At 47.4% G+C, this 24386-nt stretch overlaps 1 protein-coding gene and 1 long non-coding RNA gene across 2 annotated transcripts in view; one reads left to right on the top strand and one right to left on the bottom strand.

Annotated features, from left to right (window-relative positions):
• The window catches only part of STEEP1 (STING1 ER exit protein 1), a 57263-nt gene extending 40505 nt beyond the window's left edge, over positions 1 to 16758 (bottom strand). The window contains exon 1 of the mRNA XM_073637872.1: positions 16560 to 16758. Coding sequence (XP_073493973.1) covers positions 16560 to 16683 — 124 coding nt within the window. The 5' untranslated portion in view covers positions 16684 to 16758. The remainder of the gene's footprint in view (positions 1 to 16559) is intronic.
• Positions 16759 to 16776: 18 nt separating this feature from the next.
• Positions 16777 to 24386, top strand: part of LOC141153173 (uncharacterized) — a 29292-nt gene continuing 21682 nt past the window's right edge. Inside the window, exon 1 of the long non-coding RNA XR_012247254.1 lies at positions 16777 to 17000. This is a non-coding gene — a long non-coding RNA (uncharacterized lncRNA). The remainder of the gene's footprint in view (positions 17001 to 24386) is intronic.

Below are 24386 nucleotides of genomic sequence, written 5' to 3'. Positions count from 1 at the left end.
CTGCACCGGGCTCCTGGTCTCCTGCTCCGGGCTCCTGGTCTCCTGCTCCGGGTTCCTGGTCTCCTGCTCCGGGTTCCTGGTCTCCTGCTCCGGGTCTTCTGTTCCAGTCCTGCTGACCCTTTGGTAAGTCCATCTCTGATCTCCCCTCATCCACCCCAATCCCCCTCTTCCCACTCCCCTGTCTTTTTACCCCTCTTCCCACCCCAGTGTCCCTGTTAATTCTTTTGCTTCTGTTCTCCAGCTCCAGTACCGGTCTCCTGCACCGGGCTCCTGGTCTCCTGCACCGGGCTCCTGGTCTCCTGCACCGGGCTCCTGGTCTCCTGCACCGGGCTCCTGGTCTCCTGCACCGGGCTCCTGGTCTCCTGCACCGGGCTCCTGGTCTCCTGCACCGGGCTCCTGGTCTCCTGCACCGGGCTCCTGGTCTCCTGCACCGGGCTCCTGGTCTCCTGCACCGGGCTCCTGGTCTCCTGCACCGGGCTCCTGGTCTCCTGCACCGGGCTCCTGGTCTCCTGCACCGGGCTCCTGGTCTCCTGCACCGGGCCCCTGGTCTCCTGCACCGGGCCCCTGGTCTCCTGCACCGGGCCCCTGGTCTCCTGCTCCAGGTTCCTGGTCTCCTGCTCCAGGTTCCTGGTCTCCTGCTCTGGGTCTTCTGTTCCAGTCCTGCTGACCCTTTGGTAAGTCCATCTCTGATCTCCCCTCATCCACCCCAATCCCCCTCTTCCCCCTTTTCCCACTCCCCTGTCTTTTTACTCCTCTTCCCACTCCCCTGTCTTTTAACCCCCCTTCCCACCCCAGTGTCCCTGTTAATTCTTTTGCTTATGATCTCCAGCTCCAGTACCGGTCTCCTGCACCGGGCTCCTGGTCTCCTGCACCGGGCTCCTGGTCTCCTGCACCGGGCTCCTGGTCTCCTGCACCGGGCTCCTGGTCTCCTGCACCGGGCTCCTGGTCTCCTGCACCGGGCTCCTGGTCTCCTGCACCGGGCTCCTGGTCTCCTGCACCGGGCTCCTGGTCTCCTGCACCGGGCTCCTGGTCTCCTGCACCGGGCTCCTGGTCTCCTGCACCGGGCTCCTGGTCTCCTGCACCGGGCTCCTGGTCTCCTGCACCGGGCTCCTGGTCTCCTGCACCGGGCTCCTGGTCTCCTGCACCGGGTCTTCTGTTCCAGTCCTGCTGACCCTTTGGTAAGTCCATCTCTGATCTCCCCTCATCCACCCCAATCCCCCTCTCCTGTCTTTTTACCCCTCTTCCCACTCCCCTGTCTTTTTACCCCCCTTCCCATCCCAATCCGCCTCACCCCAGTGTCCCTGTTAATTCTTTTGCTTCTGATCTCCAGCTCCAGCACCAGTCTCCTGCTCCGTGCTCCTGGTCTCCTGCTCCGAGCTCCCGTCTTCCTGCTCCGGGCCCCCGGTCTCCTGCTCCGGGCCCCCGGTCTCCTGCTCCGGGCTCCCGGTCACCAGCGCCGGTCTCCTGCTCCGGGCTCCCGGTCACCAGCGCCGGTCTCCTGCTCCGGGCCCCCGGTCACCAGCGCCGGTCTCCTGCTCCGGGCCCCCGGTCTCCTGCTCCGGGCTCCCGGTCACCAGCGCCGGTCTCCTGCTCCGGGCTCCCGGTCTCCTGCTCCGGGCTCCCGGTCTCCTGCTCCGGGCTCTCGGTCTCCTGCTCCGGGCTCCCGGTCACCAGCGCCGGGCTCCTGCTACGGGCTCCCGGTCCTGAAAGAACAGAGAGGACTTTGTTAAGTAATCTGATCTCCCCTCATCCAACCCAATTCCCCTCTTCCCACTCCCCACACATTTGTGCGCACATCCAGCAGCCGCCGAGTATTGATCGGTGGCATAGTTCACCAATCCACACTCGTGCTCGCTGTTTGCACCACATACAGTATTTCCTTTTTCCACACACTCTAAATAAAGTACTGACACACACACACTCTCAAAGAATTGACACACACGCAGCACATACATAACAAACAATGTCCAGCTCATCCCAAACTCATTATTCAGCGGAGGAGGCATACGCTATTCTTGCCTCCGACACTGACAGTGAGGGTGAGGATCCCACATTTCTTTGTTTTTCCGACTCCTCGTCGTCTTCCTCCTTCTCTTCTTCCTCCTCTTCCTCAGGTTCTGCTGGCCCGCCCCGCCGTCGTCGCAGGAGAGATGTTCCAGCGCCCCCCACTACTGAGCCTATATGGACTTCGCCCCCCGAAAATTATGAGCCGCTGATTCCTGATTTCGTAGCGGAATCAGGAATCAAGTTTGACACCACCGGCCTCACAGAAATAGACTTTTTCAAAGTCTTTTTCTCTGAGGATTTTATAAACCTCATGGTGGGCCAAACTAATTTATATGCTCATCAATTTTTAGAACAAAACCCCTCTTCATCATTTTCTAACTGGTCTCCTGTAGACGCAGTAGAAATTATGAAGTTTTGGGGCCTGGTCCTTCTTATGGGGATCTTGAAGAAGCCCGAGCTTCGGCAATACTGGAGTGTTGACGTTTTGTATAACACTCCAGTGTTCCGAATGGTCATGCCCCGGACACGTTTTCAGGCCATCTACAAGTTCTTGCATTACCAAGATAATGCAAGGTGTCCTGCACGCGATGACCCGAACTTTGATCGTCTTTTCAAAGTTCGGCCGGTCATCGAACACTTCAACAACAAGTTTGGTGAAGTGTACGTGCCCCAAAGGGACATTTGTGTGGATGAGTCCTTAATTTCTTTTAAGGGGCGGCTTGGATTCCGGCAGTACCTGCCCAGTAAGAGGGCAAGGTACGGGATCAAGCTGTATAAACTTTGTGAGAGTACCTCAGGATACACTCACAAGTTTAGAGTTTATGAAGGGAAGGACTCCCGGATTGAACCCCCTGAATGCCCCCCTGTTCTGGGAGTGAGTGGGAAAATTGTGTGGGACTTGGTGCACCCACTGCTTGATAAAGGTTATCACCTCTACGTGGATAACTTTTATACAAGTATTCCGCTCTTCCAGTCCCTCTCTGCGCGACGTACCGCAGCCTGCGGTACTGTCCGCAAAATTCAGAAAGGCCTCCCAAAGACGCTAATTGGGCAGCTGCTCAAGAGGGGTGAGAGCAGAGCCCAATGTAGCGACCACCTGTTGATGGTCAAGTACAAGGACAAAAGGGATGTCCTTTTCTTGACCACCATACATGGTGATGGCAGCACACTCAGCACTGTACGAGGTTCCACTACACAGGTCGTCAAACCAGACTGTGTAGTGGGGTACAACAAGTACATGGGGGGAGTTGATCTCTCTGATCAAGTCCTCCAGCCATACAGTGCTTTGAGAAAGTCCAGAGTGTGGTACAAGAAGCTAGCCGTGCACATTGTACAGATGGCAATGCACAATGCTTTCCTTCTGTCACAATGTGCAGGCCAGACTTCTGCGTCGTACCTTCAGTTTCAGGAAACAGTTATCAAGGCCCTGATATTTGGCAGCGGTGACAGAGAGGGCCCCAGTACTTCTGGAATTGAAGGACCAAGAATTGTACCAGGCCAGCATTTCCCAGGGCAGATCCCTCACAGCGGAAAAAAAGGAAAGTCACAAAAGAGGTGCCGAGTGTGTAATAAAAGTGGAATACGCAAGGACACCATTTATCAATGTGACACCTGCCCTGACAAACCTGGCCTGTGTATGAAAGACTGCTTCAAAAGGTACCATACTTCGATGGACTATTGAATTAATTTCTGAAGTATAACAACCTGACGAACACTGCACAGCTGACGTAGTGTTCGTCAGGTTGTCATACATCAGTTGTGTAGTGTTCGTCAGATTGTCCTACACAACTGATGTATAACACTACATTACAAAATTCAAAAATCAACTAACACTACCAAAAAGGGGGCACTTGTTAGGCATTTCACTGTTTAGGCACATCAAGGGCTCTGAGAACATGACATGACGCCTGCAGACCATTCCATCAAAGTCTGCGTTCAAAAGCGTCACTCCTTCCCTTCCGAGCCCTTACATGCGCCCAAACAGTAGTTTTTTTCCAACACATGGGGTATATGAGTACTCAGGAGAAATTGCACAACAACTTATGGGGTGCAATTTCTCCTAGTACCCTTGTGAAAATATTTTTTTTTGCATTTTTGTGGAAAAAATGTTTTTTTTTTTATTTTCACAAGTCAACATTATGATTTTCTGAGAGGCACCTGGGGGTTCAATGGGCTCACCACACATCTATATAAGTTCCCTGGGGGGTCTAGTTTCCAAAATGGGGTCACTTGTGGGGGAGCTCCAATGTTTAGACACACAGGGGCTCTCGAAACGCAACATGGTGTCCTCTAACAAATTGGAACCATGTCGCGTTTGGAGAGATCCTGTGTGTCTAAACATTGGAGCTCCCCCACAAGTGACCCCATTTTGGAAACTAGACCCCCCAAGGCACCTATCTAGATGCATAGTCAGCACTTGGAACCCCCAGGTGCTTCACAAATTGATCCATAAAAATGTGTTTTTTTTTCACTTATTCAATTTTACGAATCAATTTGTGAAGCACCTGGGGGTTCCAAGTGCTCATTATGCATCTAGATAGGTGCCTTGGGGGGTCTAGTTTCCAAAATGGGGTCACTTGTGGGGGAGCTCCAATGTTTGGGCACACAGGGACTCTTCAAATGCAACATGGTATCCGCTAACAAATTGTCGGCTCAAATTGTTAGCGGATACCATGTTGCATTTGAAGAGACCCTGTGTGCCCAAACATTGGAGCTACCCCACAAGTGACCCCAATTTGGAAACTAGACCCCCCAAGGCACCTATCTAGATGCATAGTGAGCACTTGGAACCCCCAGGTGCTTCACAAATTGATTCGTAACAATGAAAAAGTGAAAAAAAAAAACACTTTTTCATTTTTATAAATCAATTTGTGAAGCACCTGAGGGTTCCAAGTGCTCACAATGCATCTAGATAGGTGCCTTGGGGGGTCTAGTTTCCAAAATGGGGTCACTTGTGGGGGAGCTCCAATGTTTGGGCACACAGCGGCTCTCCAAACGCAACATGGTGTCGCTAACAATTTGAGCCGATTTTCCGTTAAATTTGTTAGAGGACACCATGTTGCATTTAGAGAGTCCCTGTGTGCCCAAATATTGGAGCTCCCCCACAAGTGACCCCATTTTGGAAACTAGACCACCCAAGGCACCTATCTAGATGCATAGTGAGCACTTGGAACCCTCAGGTGCTTCACAAATTGATTCATAAAAATGAAAAAGTGTTTTTTTTTTCACTTTTTCATTGTTACGAATCAATTTGTGAAGCACCTGGGGGTTCCAAGTGCTCACTATGCATCTAGAAAGGTGCCTTGGGGGGTCTAGTTTCCAAAATGGGGTCACTTGTGGGGGAGCTCCAAAGTTTGGGCACACATGGGCTCTCCAAACACAACATGGCGTCCGCTAATTATTCAAGCAAATTTTACAATCAAAAAGTCAAATGGCGCTCCTTCCCTTCCGAGCCCTGCCGTGCGCCCAAACAGTGTTTTTTCCCCAAATATTGGGTATCTGCGTGCCCAGGGGAAATTGCACAACAAATTTTGGGGTCCATTTTTTCTTGTTACCCCTGTGAAAATAAAAAAAATTGGGTCTAAAGTAACATTTTTGTGAAAAAAGTTAAATGTTCATTTTTTTCTTCCACATTCAAAAAATTCCTGTGAAGCACCTGAAGGGTTAATAAAGTTCTTGAATGTGGTTTTGAGCACCTTGAGGGGTGCAGTTTTTAGAATGGTGTCACTTTTGGGTATTTTCTGTCATAAAGACCTCTCAAAGTGACTTCAAATGTGATGTGGTCCCTAAAAAAATGTTTTTGTAAATTTTGTTGGAAAAATGAGAAATCGCTGGTCAACTTTTAACCCTTATAGCTCCCTAACAAAAAAAAATTTTGGTTCCAAAATTGTGCTGATGTAAAGTAGACATGTGGGAAATGTTACTTATTAACTCTTTTGTGTGACATATCGCTCTGATTTCAGGGCTTAAAAATTCAAATTTTGAAAATTGCAAAATTTTCGCCAAATTTCCGTTTTTTTCACAAATAAACGCAAGTGATATCGAAGAAATTTTTCCACAATCATGAAGTACAATATGTCATGAATAAAACAATCTCAGAATCAGGGGGATCCGTTGAAGCGTTCCAGAGTAATTACCTCATAAAGTGACAGTGGTCAGAATTGTAAAAATTGGCCCGGTCATTAACGTGCAAACCACCCGCGGGGCTTAAGGGGTTAAAGGGAATCTGTCAGCAGTTTTTTGCTATGTAATCTGAAGACAGCATGCTGTAGGGGTTAAAACACAGATTTCAGCAATGCCTCTCTTATCAAGCTGCGTGCTATTGTTTGCCTGCAATGATTGTTTTAGCACTAGGAGCTTATCATTGCTGGGACACAGTAGCTCATGCAAGCTAGTCTGACACTCCCCCTCCTGTGATAGGAACCTCACTGTCTATAGACATTGTATATGGAGAGCCTAGTGTGGGCGGGCTTAGCTTCCTCAGCTCTGCTGTATTGCTAAATCTAAAAGCTCTGATAGTTCAAAGGGTGCAGCAGTTTTGACACAAAGTGATACCTCGTTGGATTCAGGGTCTCTGCCTACGTCCTGCTGCTCTCAGATGAGGTAGCAAAAACCTGGTGACAGATTTCCTTTCAGGCTGCGTTCCCAAGATGCGGATTTAATGCGTTTTTGCGGCCACATTTCCGCCGCGAAAATGCATTAAAACCGCTTGTTAAGTTGTCTGCCACGTTTCCCTATGATAATTTGCATGTGCTGTGCACATGCTGCGGAAATTTCCGCTGCGGATTATCACTGCGGAAAAATCTGCAGCACAACCAATTATTTTGCGGAATCGCCTAGAAATTCGCCGCCATTGACTTGCATTGGACCGCATATCATCCGCATGATTACACGTATACATGCAAATATTATGTGATTCAATGCGCGGATGGTACCGGTACTCTCCTCCAGACCTGGGTAACATAGTACCTGTAGTTGAAAAGGAATTAAAAAAAAAAAAAAAAAAAAAAAAAAAAACACAACAACATATGCCTGTTCCCAGCAGCGCTGCTGGCTCTTCGGCTGCTCGCGGTGATGTAAAGGGACCTTCCATGACGTCATTTAGCCATGCGACAGGTCACGTGACCGCTGATGTCGGTGGCCGCGTGGCCTGTCACATGACTAAATGACATAATGGAAGGTCCTTTTTAGAGCACCACGAGCCGCCGAAGACATCGGATGCACCGTAGTGGAGACAGAGGGCCTTCGGAAAGTGAGTTTTTTTATTTTTCAACATTTTTACGTTTGTTTTTTTTTTTACTATTGATGTTGCATTTGCAGCATCGTAACTTGGTCACACAACATAAATCCATGCCGGTTGCATGGATTTATATAGTGTGACCAAGTTGTCAAGCACTTTTCAAGTGATGCTAAAATCGCTTGGAAAGCGCTTGACAACCCGCATGCGAAATCGCATGTTCAAAACGATTCACAAACGCTTCTACCTGGCGGGAAAACGCATGTACAATCAGCATGTACAATCCGCATGCGTTTTTTCTGCCAGGGAGATGCAGAAACGCTCCGCAGCATTTCTGCATCGTGGGCCCATAGCCTAAAGGGACTCTGTCAGCGCAGAATTATTGTTCAAACCAAGTACAGGCGCTCGGTGCTCCATAAAGCCAAACATTTAAGTGCACCATCCCACCTGCTTGGTTTTCATCTATCTCCGCCCTTCTCTGGCCCTATCAAGCCAGAGCTGTTAAAGGGGGGGGGTGGAGATGGAGGGAAGACAAGCAGGTGGGAAGATGTATTTAAATTATTGGCCCCTCCATGAAGCACTGAGCGGCGGGACGTGGCTTGAACAGTCATTCTGTGCTGACAGTCCCTTTAAGGCCCCCAGAGTTTATTGAGCCCTGCCTAACAGGCACTATACACTGCAATACTGAAGCAACGCAGTCTAGAGTCCAAGCTAACGCATGGTCAGGATCAAGTGTTTTTTTTGCTCTTAAAAATATTCATTATTAATAATAATGTTCACATAATTTGTATTACTGCCTCCATCCACAAAGACCCAATGTATAAAATTATCATACCATTTATTATGTCATTAAAAAAAAAAAATCAGAATTTCTGTTTTTCTGTTCATCCTGCTTGAAAATGTTAAATTAGTCACATCATGGAACTCATTAAAACAAATTTTTAATTCTCATCTCCGTGGAGATATTAGCTTGTCAAGTTTATATGCCTAGTACACTGTAACAAGGGGGCGCTACCAGCGATTTGTCTCTAGGGGCCTTTATTTTTTATGCATGATACTGAGCAATCATAAGCAGATCGTAGATTGTGAGCCCTCGTGGGCAGGGTCCTCGCTCCTCCTGTACCAGTCGCTGTCACATTGTGTTCAAGATTATTGTAATTGTTCTTGTATTATACCCCTTTTTCACATGTAAAGCGCCATGGAATAAATGGCGCTATAATAATAAACAATAATAATAATAAGCAGGAGGCATCATGCAGGGAATAGAAGACGACATCCTCAGAGGAGCTTAGAATCTGCTTTCTCTGTTTGATATGATGTGTCACTACACAGGTCTAACTGAAAGCAAGAAGATTAGAGCTGTGTATCATTACAAACACCTGTTCAGCACTCCTCTTATGGCAGTCAGTGTGGGGGATTGGGAGTAGAGCAGAGTTGACAGTGCCATGAGAGTAGAGCTGCAAGAAAGGTTTGTAATGACACACAGCTCTGCTCTACTCCCATCCCCCACTTGTAATAACTGTAGGTGAGATCAGCGAGAAGATCAGAGCTGTGCCCTTACATGTCTCATACAGAGAAAGCTGGGTCTAACCGCTATGGGGGCATGTTTTGTTTTTTTTTCCTACATGATACCTCCTGCTTATGATTAGTCAATGTCATGCAGGGGAAAAGGTAAATGCCCCACAGATAATCTCTTATAACATCCCATTGGGCGCAGCTAACCTCTTCACAGTGGAGATCATTAAAAAATATATGTTTTATTCAGCTCTGCAGCCATTATTGGATAATGTAGTCAGTTTTACAAGACCAAACTGGTAAAAGGTCATCTTCGCTGGGAAGGAGTGAATGCACATAAATAAAGAGGAGCTATCACTAGAAGCGACATCTGTCATACATAATTATCGAAATATAACTGATTAAAATAAGTTTATTACGTATAGGTCGTACCCAGAGAATAGATGACAACTCTCCGCAGGGTTCAGGACTAAACTTCCTGATAAGGAGGTCCCATCAAGCACGGGGCCTTTCCTCAACCCCTCAAGGTGGCATCCAGTGAAAAGCTTCAAAATCTTCAAGTTATTAATGAAAGAGTGTAATCTATTAATGCTATCCAAGGGGTAACGTTTCTCTTTGCGGAGAGTTACATGTTAAGCATGTCAAGGTGAGCAGTCTTTTAAGCCGCAATGCTCCTCTGGGAAATATGCAAAGTGTCTCTTCAGAGAAGAAGAGAACTAGAACTCTAGTGCCACCGGTCAGACGCCTCTCACCCAGACAAACCATATCTCACACTTTGCACTGACGAGGTGCAGTACCCTGAAACACAGTGTCTGCAAATTGAGATTTTGGTTTCGGCTTTTATCCTAAGTCATGTGACAAGGCTCGATAAAGGGTCGATATTGACTTTTAGGATTGCTACTTCCTATAGGTGGCACTAGAGTTCTAGTCCTCTTCCTCTCAGAAGAGACAATTTGCATATCTACTAGTGCTATAAACAGTTCATCGAGGGGTAGGTCCTCTTTAGCTGCAGGTCCCCTGGTGTGGGGCTGGAGGAGGGTCCAGTTGGCAGCTCCTGCACTGTTTGGTACAGCGGTAACCTCCATTGCTCAACAGTCATGTTTTTGGGGAAACACATAGAATGAGAAGATAGCCCATATACCACCATATGAAAGACGTAATAGCACACAGAAAAGGAACGTCCTTAGGTAACCCTACCAGTAATATCAGAAATGTGGGTTACGACCGCACTTAACTATTCACCACCATCTCCCAAATGACCTGACCCAGATTGATCCACTCCTCACGCCAGAACAGAGAAGTGCTGGGTCATCTGATGTGACATTAATATAGAGTCATCCAAAATACCCACGGCTGTAATAGAAGATGCCCGAGGGGAGCGAGGTGCCAATATCAGATTCACAACTTTATCTTTACATTCACATTAGGACAGAGGTTTAGTCTCAGTTCACACTAATGTCAAACTTCAATTGTAAAGGAAAAAAGTCCACTTTAAAACGGTTAGTCAATAGTTTTCTTAAAAATATATACCGTATTTTTCAGACTATAAGACACACCGGACCATAAGACACACCTAGGTTTTAGAGGATGAAAATAGAAAAAAAAGATTTAAACGGGTTGTGCGGTACTTTTGATTACCCCCCCATGTATACCCCCCGGGTCCCTAAGACTTTTTGTAAATACTTTCTGCAGTTGATAATGCCTGTGAGTGGCGCTATCACTGGCCGCTCACAGGCATCACGTGACTCCCGGCTGCAGCCGACTCTGACATCCGCTGATGTCACAACAAGTGCTGGCAGCAGCCGGGGGTCTTTTTCTTCCTGGTTCCAGGTGGATGCCAGGCTGTGGGTGGGGTTATCCCCCCGCGTCACACCCGGCATCCACCACGCACTCTGCCTCTCCCCATTCATTGGGAAAGAGCGCGGTGGATGCCTGGTGTGACACGGGGGGTAACCCCACTCACAACCCAGCAGCCACCGCGGGGACCCCTGCGCTGAGTCACGCCTCACTTGTTGTGACATCGGCGCTGGGGTCACGTGATTAAGCAAAAAATGTGGTTAAGGCCCCCGACTGTTGCCAGCACTTGTCGTGACATCAGTGGAAGTCAGAGCCGGCCGCAGCAGGCATTATCAGCAACGTAAGGTGTTTACAAAAAGTCTTAGGGACCTGGGGGGGTAATCTAAAGTACCGCACGACCCCTTTAAGCAAAAAATGTGGTCATGATGCACTGTTAAGGGGGATGGGGCCTGCTGCTGACACTGTTATAGGGTTAATGTCCCCCAATTCTGTTAATATCCCCCATCCTGGTATATATGGCCCCCTCCTTCCTGTTATATGTGGCCCTCATCCCCAACCTGGTATGCATGACACCCCTCATCCCACATCCTGGTTCATATGGCCCCCCTCTTCCTGGTTTGTATGGCCCCCCTCATCTCTCTCCCTGGAAAGGTGGGCACCCTCTGATCCCTATCATGCTGCACACAAAAAAATAAAGAATTATACTCACCTCCTCTCTCCTCCAGCGCTGAGTCCAGCTCTGCTGCCAACAGGGATCTTACTGTGTGAGCCGTGCATGGCGTTACTGCTATGCGCCCTCACCCTGTGAGATGCTGTGTCGGAATAGTCACTGCTCCCCCCTGCCGCGGGACTGTGTGCATGGGGAGCAGTGAATATTAATTTAATATATTATATATACAGTACAGACCAAAAGTTTGGACACACCTTCGCTTTTAAAGATTTTTCTGTATTTTCATAACTATGAAAATTCTACATTCACACTGAAGGCATCAAAACTATGAATTAACACATGTGGAATTATATACTTAACAAAAAAGTGTGAAACAGCTGAAAATATGTCTTATATTCTAGGTTCTTCAAAGTAGCCACCTTTTGCTTTGATGACTGCTTTGCACACTCTTGGCATTCTCTTGATGAGCTTCAAGAGGTAGTCCCTGTCAGGTTTAATAACTGTGTGCCCTGTCAGGTTTAATAACTGGGATTTCTTGCCTTATAAATGGGGTTGGGACCATCAGTTGTGTTGTGCTGAATTCAGGTGGATACACAGCTGATAGTCCTACTGAATAGACTGATAGAATTTGTATTATGGCAAGAAAAAAGCAGCTAAGTAAAGAAAACCGAGTGGCCGTCATTACTTTAAGAAATGAAGGTCAGTCAATCCGAAAAATTAGGAAAACTTTGAAAGTGTCCCCAAGTGCAGTTGCAAAAATCATCAAGCGCTACAAAGAAACTGCCTCACATGAGGACCGCCCCAGGAAAGGAAGACCAAGAGTCACCTCTGCTTCTGAGGATAAGTTTATCCGAGTCACCAGCCTCAGAAATCGCAGGTTAACAGCAGCTCAGATTAGAGACCAGGTCAATGCCACACAGAGTTCTAGCAGCAGACACATCTCTTCAACAACTGTTAAGAGGAGACTTTGTGCAGCAGGCCTTCATGGTAAAATAGCTGCTAGGAAACCACTGCTAAGGACAGGCAACAAGCAGAAGAGACTTGTTTGGGCTAAAAAACACAAGGAATGGACATTAGACCAGTGGAAATCTGTGCTTTGGTCTGATGAGTCCAAATTTGAGATCTTTGGTTCCAACCACCTTGTCTTTGTGCGACGCAGAAAAGGTAAACGGATGGACTCTACATGCCTGGTTCCCAACGTGAAGTATAGAGGAGGAGGTGTGATGGTGCTTTGCTGGTGACACTGTTGGGGATTTATTCAAAATTGAAGGCATACTGAACCAGCATGGCTACTACAGCATCTTGCAGCGGCATGCTATTCCATCCGGTTTGCGTTTAGTTGGACCATCATTTATTTTTCAACAGGACAATGACCCTAAACACACCTACAGGCAGAAGAAAGACCAAGAAGGAGAGTGATGGGGTGCTCCGCTAGATGACCTGGCCTCCACAGTCACCAGACCTGAACCCAATCAAGATGGTTTGGGGTGAGCTGGACTGCAGAGTGAAGGCAAAAGGGCCAACAAGTGCTAAGCATCTCTGGGAACTCCTTCAAGATTGTTGGAAGACCATTTCCGGTGACTACCTCTTGAAGCTCATCAAGAGAATGCCAAGAGTGTGCAAAACAGTCATCAAAGCAAAAGGTGGCTACTTTGAAGAACCTAGAATATAAGACATATTTCCAGTTGTTTCACACTTTTTTGTTAAGTATATAATTCCACATGTGTTAATTCATAGTTTTGATGCCTTCAGTGTGAATGTACAATTTTCATAGTCAAGAAAATACAGAAAAATCTTTAAATGAGAAGGTGTGTCCAAACTTTTGGTCTGTACTAATATATATATACATATACACACACAGTACAGACCAAAAGTTTGGACACACCTTCTCATTTAAAGATTTTACTATATTTTCATGACTATGAAAATTGTACATTCACACTGAAGGCATCAAAACTATGAATTAACACATGTGGAATTATATACTTAACAAAAAAGTGTGAAACAACTGGAAATATGTCTTATATTCTAGGTTCTTCAAAGTAGCCACCTTTTGCTTTGATGACTGCTTTGCACACTCTTGGCATTCTCTTGATAAGCTTCAAGAGGTAAGTCACCTGATATGGTCTTCCAACAATCTTGAAGGAGTTCCCAGAGATGCTTAGCACTTGTTGGCCCTTTCGCCTTCACTCTGCGGTCCAGCTCACCCCAAACCACCTCGATTGGGTTCAGGTCTGGTGACTGTGGAGGCCAGGTCATCTGGTGTAGCACCCCATCACTCTCCTTCTTGGTCAAATAGCTGGAGGCGGTGCATGCACAGATTGAGATCTCAGCTCCCTAGAGCCGCCATTTTCCCAGAGCCCACTGCAGGGAATTCAATGGGCAGGGCAGGGACTCCGCTCACCACCGACATTTTCTGACATCCCAGGGCCCACAGCGCCGGGACACCCCTTTCTCCCAGTTCAGGGTCTGCAGCATTGCCCCACTTCTGCCACCGCCGCCGGCCTCCTGCAGTAATGATCCTGCCACCTGTGAGCCCCCTCCACCGCAGCCAACCCCCCTTACCAGTAAGCTATCATAAAATCGTACCACCATTTTATTGGAAAATATTTTTTTCCTATTCCCCCCCCTCAAAAAAAAATTTGGGGTGCGTCTTATAGTCCGCAAAATATGGTAGATAATTTAAAAACTAATTACACCAGCGCCACTAAATATATAAGAAAGCAATACTAATCCACCTGCTAGCTGCTGGAGATATTATATGGTTCTGCACGCCCCGTATTAGTAGAATATAGTGAGTATGGACTATGCCACAGTAACAGTCCAAGTACTATAAAACGTTGCTGTACAGATACGTTGTGCCAGCTGATGGGGTTATAAATGCCATCTAGTAATACCATACAGAAAGAGATGTAATTAACTGAAGTGAGTGTCCCAGCTGTTGTTGTGCCCTCCCTAATGACCATTTCGGCCACAGAAGGCTTAGGCTAAAACGCGCGTTGGGGTGGGCACCACACCAGCAGGGACACTCACACCAAAATGATCGATCAGTCCAGGAGGGGAAAGAAGCCAATTTCTCTGATAAGATACATCAAAGTTTCTTATTTGAATGTGAACTATTGATTTATGGAATAAAACTTAAAGCAATGGTTACTCTTTAATGCTGATTAAATCCTCACCTTGCTTGTAGAAATCCATGGTTGAGATTTTATGCTAATGAGTTGCAAGTGCAGTGGGCAGGCGCTGCACTCACTGCTCTTCTATTCCACGCCTCCTGTCTCTGACTGTCAAGTGACTGAAACATAAGTGATGAGTCAGTTAGACACTGCAGGTAGGCAGGGGGCGGGGAATAGGGCAAGAAGTAGAAGAGCGGTAAGTGCAGTGCTCGCCCATTGTACTTGCAACTTGTTAGCATAAAATATCAACCATGGACTTCTCTAAAATGGCAAAACAGATTTCTACAAGCAAGGTGAGGATTTACTCTGCACTAAAACACCTTCTGTTCACATGCCGCCATTAGTTTGGGGTATACATCCAATAACGGATTTTCTTTAAAGACGTTTTGGAGTTTCAGAAAACCGTTGTCCCCTGGTTGCAGATTTATTTTCTGTTCTTTTCTCACCCTCTCAAGGTCCAGCGCCGAATCTCAGCCACTGCTCCCGGTATCAGTAATTGTGTGCAGCGTTGACATTACGTTGGCAGCATTGCAGTCAATCAGTGACTTAGCGTCTCGGAGCGCTTCACTGATTGGCTGCAGGGATGTAAACAGTAACAGATAATGGAAGCAGCGGCAGAGACTCGTTGCTGGACCTGGGGAGGGTGAGTAAAGTACAGTTTGTTTTTTACAACAAACTGCAGCTGGAAGACAGAGGTTTTCCAAAACCAGAAAACTCCTTTAAGTATATGGCTCAAAGACCTGTCCACTTAGGAGCAGACTGGCTTTGCACTTTGTGTGAAAAATAAAATATTTTTCTGAATTTGACAAATCCAAGAAAAAGACATTGAAGACCAACTATTCCAGCAGGATCACCTGATGACCTTATGTGTATGGGATGACAAACAATGCATAGTTTAAAAAAAAAAAAAGGAAGGAAAAGCAACACCACCCCCCCACCCCCATAACAGAGCAGCAAGTCCTGTCCCTTTAAGTCTTTAAGTTTGGCAGGATACTCCACGCACAGGAAGGTGCTTGTAGCAAATGCATACAGAGCCTACCACTAGCCCCAGACATCAGATGTGTATCTGACCTCAGCCCCACTTCTCCAAAAATCACAGACTGCTAACCAATCCTACACACTGAGAAGCTCAGGGGCAGCTGACCTCTGAACATTAAAAAACACAAGTGGCTCTGCTCAGCGATCGCTTGCTGCTCCCGCCCCAATGTGGTCAGGTCCCCACCAGTCTACACTTTCTGCTGCAGCAATGAAGTCACAATAGGAGAGCAAGTGACCAGAAAGTAGAGATCAGCGGAGGATCCTGGAAGCTTCAGAACACGAGCAGCAAAGGATCTGAGAGGGATTGCTAGTTTTTTCTTTTAAAGCCATTCTGATCATTAAAAAAAAAAATAGCCCATCAAATCTGAGAACATCTGTAAGGAGCCTGTGACATGGGCGGGACCTGCTGAGCCCTCGGAGGTTCCATGTAATGAGCTGCAGGACCATTAATATAGAGAGAATAACTGCGACTATGAAAATTATATGGTAGGTGCGGTAATAAACAGCAGCACAGTGACAGTTTGGGCTCATGTATAGCGGTCCTAAATGACCACTGATAAACAGGACATTACTGTCACAGGCCGACCGTGCTGCAGATGTGCCCCTAACGATCAGTAATAGACTGTTCTGTGCACATAGACTGTCATCATTCTCGGCAGCACGTAGGACAATGTGCTAATGTGCTGCCGAGAACAAGGATTTTTATGCAAAACACTCTGTCCTAGGGAGACCAGCAACCTCGTTATACCGCGCAGTCTCGTTACACCGGCTGATTAGAGGGGTACGAGTGTTCCTAGGAGAGCTAGATCCCAATAATCACCACATGCCCAGCACTGAGATCTGTAAAGAGATCTCAGCCTTGCACAGTGTTCCCTGCAGGGCATGGAGGGTGCACCCTGTGAGCCATCTCCTGACATGCCCCATACATAATGACACTATATGAGGCGGCAGTGGCCCTGTATACACTAGTCTGGGCAGCAGATAACACGTGTGACAGCCATCACCTCCAATAAGGCCAGGCTATAACACCACCGTCCTGACCCTGTGCTGCAGCACCGGCAGCCGCCATGTCACCGCAGGACACACTGCCACCAGAGTCTCCAGGCGCAACCGCACTCACCCAGCACGAGCACCATCTGACCACACAGGCAGTAATACACGTGTAGCGGCTTCTCGCCATCGTCATACTCCTCCCGATCGCGGGTGTCCGAGCAAACCACCGACCGAGACACCACCTTAGGCATCGCGACACAAACACGACGATAGAGCGCTCTCAAATTCGGCGCGGTGAGATGACGTCACGGCAGAGGTTTCTTTACAACTTTATTGATACTTCGAACAAGAACATGAAAGAGGAATGCAGCAGAACTTCAGTGCAGCTCCGGAGGCGCCGGTGTCACATGTCCTGTACAGATGCAGCAGCTGACACCAGAAGCCGGGCAGCCACAGACAGGCAGTCCTCGACTATGCTCATACAGGCGGGTGACAGGCAGTCCCCGCAATGTCTTCCATCCAGCTGTGCTCCGTCTATGAAGCTCTCAGGAACTTATCTAGATATGTGGTGAGCACCCTGAATCCCAAACTTTTGGTCTGTACTGTGTGTGTGTATATATGTATATATATATATATATATATATATATATATATATATATACACAGTAAAGACCAAAGGTTTAAACACACCTTCTCATTTAAAGATGTTTCTGTATTTTCATGACTATGAAAATTGTACATTCACACTGAAGGCATCAAAACTATGAATTAACACATGTGGAATTATATACTTAACAAAAAAGTGTGAAACAACTGAAAATATGTCTTATATTCTAGGTTCTTCAAAGTAGCCACCTTTTGCTTTGATGACTGCTTTGCACACTCTTGGCATTCTCTTGATGAGCTTCAAGAGGTAGTCACCAGAAATGGTCTTCCAACAATCTTGAAGGAGTTCCCAGAGATGCTTAGCACTTGTTGGCCCTTTTGCCTTCACTCTGCGGTCCAGCTCACCCCAAACCATCTTGATTGGCTTCAGGTCTTGTGACTGTTGAGGCCAGGTCATCTGGCGTAGCACCCCATCACTCTCCTGCTTGATCAAATAGCCCTTACACAGCCTGGAGGTGTGTTTGGGGTCATTGTCCTGTTGAAAAATAAATGATGGTCCAACTAAACGCAAACCGTATGGAATAGCATGCCGCTGGAACATGCTGTGGTAGCCATCCTGGTTCAGTATGCCTTCAATTTTGAATAAATCCCCAACAGTGGCACCAGCAAAGCACCCCCACACCATCACACCTCCTCCTCCATGCTTCACAGTGGGAACCAGGCATGTAGAGTCCATCCGTTCACCTTTTCTGCGTCGCACAAAGACACGGTGGTTGGAACCAAAGATCTCAAATGTGGAGTCATCAGACCAAAGCACAGATTTCCACTGGTCTAATGTCCTTGTGTTCTTTAGCCCAAACAAGTCTCATCTGCTTGTTACCTGTCCTTAGCAGTGGTTTCCTAGCAGCTATTTTACCATGAAGGCCTGCTGCACAAAGTCTCCTCTTAACAGTTGTTGGAGAGCTGTGTCTGCTGCTAGAACTCTGTGTGGCATTGACCTGGTCTCTAATCTGAGCTGCTGTTAACCTGCGATTTCTGAGGCTGGTGACTCGGATAAACTTATCCTCAGAAGCAGAGGTGACTCTTGGTCTTCCTTTCCTGGGGCGGTCCTCATGTGAGCCAGTTCTTTGTAGCGCTTGATTGTTTTTGCAACTTCACTTGGGGACACTTTCAAAGTTTTCCCAATTTTTCGCACTGGCTGACCTTCATTTCTTAAAGTATTGATGGCCACTCGTTTTTCTTTACTTAGCTGCTTTTTTCTTGCCATAATACAAATTCTAACAGTCTACTCAGTAGGACTATCAGCTGTGTATCCACCAGCCTTCTGCACAACACAACTGATGGTCCCAACCCCATTTATAAGGCAAGAAATCCCACTTATTAAACCTGACAGGGCACACCTGTGAAGTGAAAGCCATTTCCGATGACTACCTCTTGAAGCTCATCAAGAGAATGCCAAGAGTGTGCAAAACAGTCATCAAAGCAAAAGGTGGCTACTTTGAAGAACCTAGAATATAAGACATATTTTCAGTTGTTTCACACTTTTTTGTTAAGTATATAATTCCACATGTGTTAATTCATAGTTTTGATGCCTTCAGTGTGAATGTACAATTTCCATAGTCAAGAAAATACAGAAAAACCTTTAAATGAGAAGGTGTGTCCAAACTTTTGGTCTGTACTGTATATATATATGGAATCTGACCAGAGGGATTCTTCTGTATCTTAAAGAATAAATTGCTGAACAAGGACATTGTATCATCTGGGTGATATACCTACGTATCTTGGCTAAAGGATCAGGGGTCCTTTATGTTTTATGTGACTAGACCAATTTGAGAGATCCCTGTACCTTTTTTTCCCCAACTGCTGTTACATCCATTTGGGACTTTGTGTGCTTACTTCGCTAATTATGTGAACAGATACTGGCTGGATCCCATCAAATGTTCATCATGTCTGTTGTTACTTAGATACACATGTTTATACTAGTTTATATTTTTCTCACTATATGCATTGTGTTCGTTAACTAGGATAGAGTATTAATAGGGTTACAAGGGACACTGACTTTGAGCATGGGTGCCACGCAGTACAAATTAGGGTGCCAACCTCGGCTGCCAGGAAGGGAGAGAAATAAGGGACAACTGGGGACATGACAGATTCATATACAGTACAGACCAAAAGTTTGGACACATCTCATTTAAAGATTTATCTGTATTTTCATGACTATGAAAATTGTACATTCACACTGAAGGCATCAAAACTATGAATTAACACATGTGGAATTATATACTTAACAAAAAAGTGTGAAACAACTGAAAATATGTCTTATATTCTAGGTTCTTCAAAGTAGCCACCTTTTGCTTTGATGACTGCTTTGCACATGTAGAACCCCGAGGGCTCGGCTGCTACAGGGGTATTGCACCTCAAACCAGAGGTGTGATATTCCACTCCCGGGTAAGGATGGAGTGTGGGCCAGGACTCGGTAAGCTGCATGCACCACACACACCCCATTTCCGAGGGACAGCTCAACGGTGCTCCCACTAGACAGAAGTGCAGGCACGACAGCATCTGTCCCTGGCTGGAGTGGGGAGGGGGTGGAATACCCAGTGGCGTAGGAGCAGATAGGGGTGGGTCTCTGGGCATAGGTAGGAGCCCATTGGTTGCTAGTCACCTGGGCTCGGGTGTTAGAAGGAGGTATATAAGGTGGGCACCATCTTAGGACAGTAGTCGGTTCAGTTCAGAGAGGAGGAGAAGAAGACAGGAGTTCAGCCAGAGAGGACTGACAGGGAGCTGTGGCTCAGTCTGGGCCCAGCTCCAGAGGCAGGCCTGGAGTGGAGGCCAGAAACAGCAGAAAGAGAGAGGAGAAGGAGCGGAAAGGAAAGTAAGAAAGGAACTGGAACAGAGGAGAAAGGAAGCAAGGAACACAGAGAAAGGCCCAGAGACACGAGGACCGAAGGAACCCCATATGCCCAGAGGAGATACAGGGTGAAGGGTTGGCAGAACAGGGTACCGGAACCCAAATTGGTGGAGGCAACAGATTCCTCAGCCAAAGACCGGAGGTTGTTATCACATCTTGGTGCGACCCCTCACTACATCCACCAGAAAGGCATACCGTATAGGGTCAGGGAAACCGGGAGAGGTTTCGCCAACAGAAGGCCCGAGGAAGCTGGACAAAGGTGGGTCACTGGTGGGGACAGCCAGAGAAAGGTAGAGAAGGGAGCTCTGAACCACACTCTGGAATTACCTGGGAGTTGACCGAGTCCCTTGCCTGGTGGATGCAGCACGGCTCGGGCAGTCATCGCCTGCAGCATTGACATGAACAACAACTGTGAGTAAAGCATTGAAAACTGCAACCGCATGTCTCTGTGGTTCCTCGCCGCACCAGCACCATTAGCACTGGGATGCTCACACCATCACTCCCATCATCTCTCACATTAGCTGCCCTGAGGCAATACTTCTCCCGTGGGGAGTTATCCCATACTCAGCTGCGCAAACAACATCAGCCTCAGCGGTCGGCAGCGCAGCGGCGGTCCCCACTGACCGCAATCCACGGGTGGCGTAGTCGGACATTTGCTATACAATAAGACTGCCACTGGTTTGACCACCCTGGGCACGGACGGGGTCACCGCCACACGGAGACTACAACCCCCAGCATTCTACAACAGGCCCGGTTCCGGGTTCCCCTGCACAGCACAGGCCCAGGGGGCGCGTCACACACTCTTGGCATTCTCTTGATGAGCTTCAAGAGGTAGTCACCGGAAATGGTTTTCACTTCACAGGTGTACCCTGTCAGGTTTAATAAGTGGGATTTCTTGCCTTATAAATGGGGTTGGGACCATCAGTTGTGTTGTGCAGAAGTCAGGTGGATACACAGCTGATAGTCCTACTGAATAGACTGTTAGAATTTGTATTATGGCAAGAAAAAAGCAGCTAAGTAAAGAAAAACAAGTGGCCGGTCCTTTGCCTGCCCTTATTCACACTGAGGTCATTTCTGACACATGGTAAGGTTTTAATATTAGTGTCATGATTCCTGTTGTCCTTTTACAGTTTGACCACTAGTGGCTACTATTGTTCACCTTAATAATGCTGGTTCAATTACACTCCTTACCACTGGAGGCTGCTGCTGTGTTCTGCACTTACCCTTTACTAAGATGGCAGATTCTGAACCTGTGGAATCCATCTTGTTTCCTGTTTGGGCCGACTTAAAGCCGCATGGATCTCTCACTCATTGCTTGAGTATTGTGTCTAGCTGTTTAGTCTAGTTCCAGTCTCCAGCTCCTGGACTGTCTTACCCAGACTGTTCTTACCTATCTATGGATTGTTTCCTACAACTCCTCTGCTAACTCGAAGAACATCTACTACCACATGCTGTTCCTGCTTGTGCTCCTTCGGCCACTGAATTCCAGCAGTGCTACGCCAGTATCGTAACAATTAGACAGTGTAGGACAGTCCCGAATAGGGTCACCTTGTCGCTGGTGACGTGCCCCCTGGGGCCGTGGGTTACTCGGTAGCCGGGCCAGTCCTTTTGTATTAGGGTTGTCACGGTGGCAGTGACCCGGTCCATAGCCCAGGGCGGTCAAATAAAGTAAAGTCAGTTGGGGAAATAAAGTGTTTGGGGATAAAGTTCGTGACGCCACCCGTGGTATGCGGCTATAAGGGGCCGCCGCTGCGGTGCAGATCCACTGGGGCTGATGGTGACGCAGCTGAGAGAGTGCAGCTCTCCACGGGCAGAGCTAAGCCCCAGGGCAGTATATGATGATAGCTGAGGTAGATGTTGCTGGTGTAGTGCAAGGCAGGTGGCACAGCAATTAGGCAAGGACACAGTGGGGTGCAGTCTTCAAGTATTTACTCACAGTTGTCAAGCTGCTCCAGGTTACAATGGCCAGATTATAACCGCCCACATCGTCCTGTGTCCTCCGGGGAAGTGATCCGGCCAACTCTCAAATAATTTGGGTGCACTTGAACGGGACCCCTTTCTGTGTACCTCTCCAGGTCGTCTCTCTCTGCGCTAGCTCTCGCCCTCCTGCCCTGCGCCTCACACACAGTGTCCCGAGCCAGTGGCCGCGGGCCCTGTTGGGCGACGTCCAGTCTGTCACCTTGGCCCTATATGGCCACCTTTTCAGCGATTGTGTGTGGATTTTGGCTACAGCACATGAAGATATTGCAACCTTCGGTTTGCTAGCTGAGCCTTAAAGTACTCCACTAATCTGGGGTCGGTCCCCTACTGCGGCCTTGATCCCTCCACGGTCAGCGTGAACTTGGGCGCACGGGTGGAATCCTTCACTCGCCGTGCCCCTAGGATCCCTTCTATCTCTGGAGCCTTTCCCACTGCTCTGGTGTTCTCTCCTCACTCTCCTCACGGGCCCCTTTGTCTGGACTCCTTCGCTGTCAGGACCTTACTCCACACGGTCCTCCCTCCTGAACTCACTCCTCAGAACTCCTGAACTCCTTCTAGATGTTTCTACCCTTGCTTATATACTCCTCTTTCAGTGCTCCCCTGAACTTCTTCCTCCACCCACCTCCTCCACTTAGTTCAACCCTCTTGACAGGGACCAGGCGTGGGCTCTCCCTTAGGAGCTATCTGGACCTTCCCTTATGAGGTGGTGTAGTGTTGGATGTGAGTGTGTGGGTCCCGGGTAGTGCTCCCTCCTTACCTGAGAGTGGGGTACCAACTCTGGCTGAGATGCAGTACCTCTGTGGCAACTGGACCCGCAGGGGCGCCACATTGGTGATATGGCTTTTATGCTTTTTTTGTTCAAAAACTGTTTACTAAGAACCCTTTGTTAAATTCACTATTGCTTTTTACTTATTTAGTTACAGCAGGGTATATGCTCATTTTGTTTCTTTTAGATTTTACATTCTGTCATTAGCATACTTGCCATCTCTCCTAAAAACAAGGAAGACCACCGGTACAATTGTCAATTTTCTGGATAAGTAGAACTTTCAACTGTCCAACTATGTGTCCTCAGGAAGTAGATACATTTGAAAAGCTATGGTAGAGCAGAGAGTTATTGATTCACTTTTGCAAGCCACATGTAACTTTAGACCTTAGGCCTTCCAGCCATCCACAGCTCGCACAGGGCGCCCGGTGGCACAGTAACAAGAGCCACAGACTGCAGGGGAGAAGGAAGATGAGAACATCACCACTCATCATGGAAGCTGGGTGAGGGGAGATTAAATTTATTTTTACTTTATTGCAACAAAGTTGGACAGCTAGAAGAGCAATGTCTTGTATGGGGGCACAAGTGTCATCTCTGCCTGATCTCTCTGGACTCAGCTATCCTCCTGACCATGTCTATTTCTGCTGATTTTGTCATTGTTGCCATCGTAGCCTGTTTTTCATTCTGTGAATTCGCTCTATTAGGCTGTAGTTACTCTGTGGACGCACTCTATGGTAGCCACTAGTGTTGAGCGAGCATGCTCGACACTGCTCGGTACTCGCCTGAGCATCTCACTACACGGGATGTTCGGCGAGCACAGAGCATTTCCGGGTTACTCGGGCGGGAGCTCGGGTCTCCGCCCTGCATGTTTGGCGCTCTTTACAGAGCCAATGAACATGCAGGGATTGCCAGCCAGTCACTGTAATGCCGCAGCCATGTTGTTTGTGGGCATTACAGTGATTGGCTCGCCGCACAGCGTCAACTCTAGTATTTAAAACCGGGCGCCGCCATCTTGGACACAGACGCTCCGGATCAGACGGTGTAGGGAGAGTGCTGCTGAGCTAGGGAGAGATTTATACTGCGAAATAGGTAGTGTAGGGTCTCTAAAGCCTGCAAAATCAAACAAACAGTCCTTCTCAGGACTAATATCCATCCCAGATATCAGGCAGGCAGGGTGTATAGGAGACGCAGTGGTTATACCAAGAAACACTGCATTACAGTCCTGTGTGCTGCTTTTCAAATTACTAGACTTAGCCCCAGGTCTCAGGGGCACAAAAAATCCTTTTTTTTTCATCTAAATCCTCTTTTTTTTTTTTTTTTTCCTCAGTCAGACTGTACAAATACCCGTCTTATTAACCTTTTGGTATTCCCCCCCCCCAAAAAAAAAAATTTGAGTGTGTCTGTGAGTGTTCAGACACAAATATATCTGTTTAAAAGAGTCTGGTGTAGGCCAGATAACTAGAACTGTGGTTTTGCAGTTCCATGGTTCAAATTTGGGTGTAATCCACCTTTTTGCATAAAAAAAACATTTTGAGTGTCTCGCTGACTGTTGAGACACAAATATATCTGTTTAAAAGAGTCTGGTGTAGGCCAGATAACTAGAACTGTGGTTTTGCAGTTCCACGGTTCAAATCTCTGTATTATCCACTTTTTTGCCTTTTTTCCATAAAAAAAAACATTTTGAGTGTCTCGCT

The sequence above is a fragment of the Phyllobates terribilis genome, unplaced genomic scaffold, assembly GCF_046119375.1.
Source record: "Phyllobates terribilis strain yellow unplaced genomic scaffold, ASM4611937v1 Scaffold_7__3_contigs__length_470593459, whole genome shotgun sequence".
Classification (NCBI taxonomy): domain Eukaryota; kingdom Metazoa; phylum Chordata; class Amphibia; order Anura; family Dendrobatidae; genus Phyllobates; species Phyllobates terribilis.
This window is presented reverse-complemented; position numbering and strand designations above follow the sequence as displayed.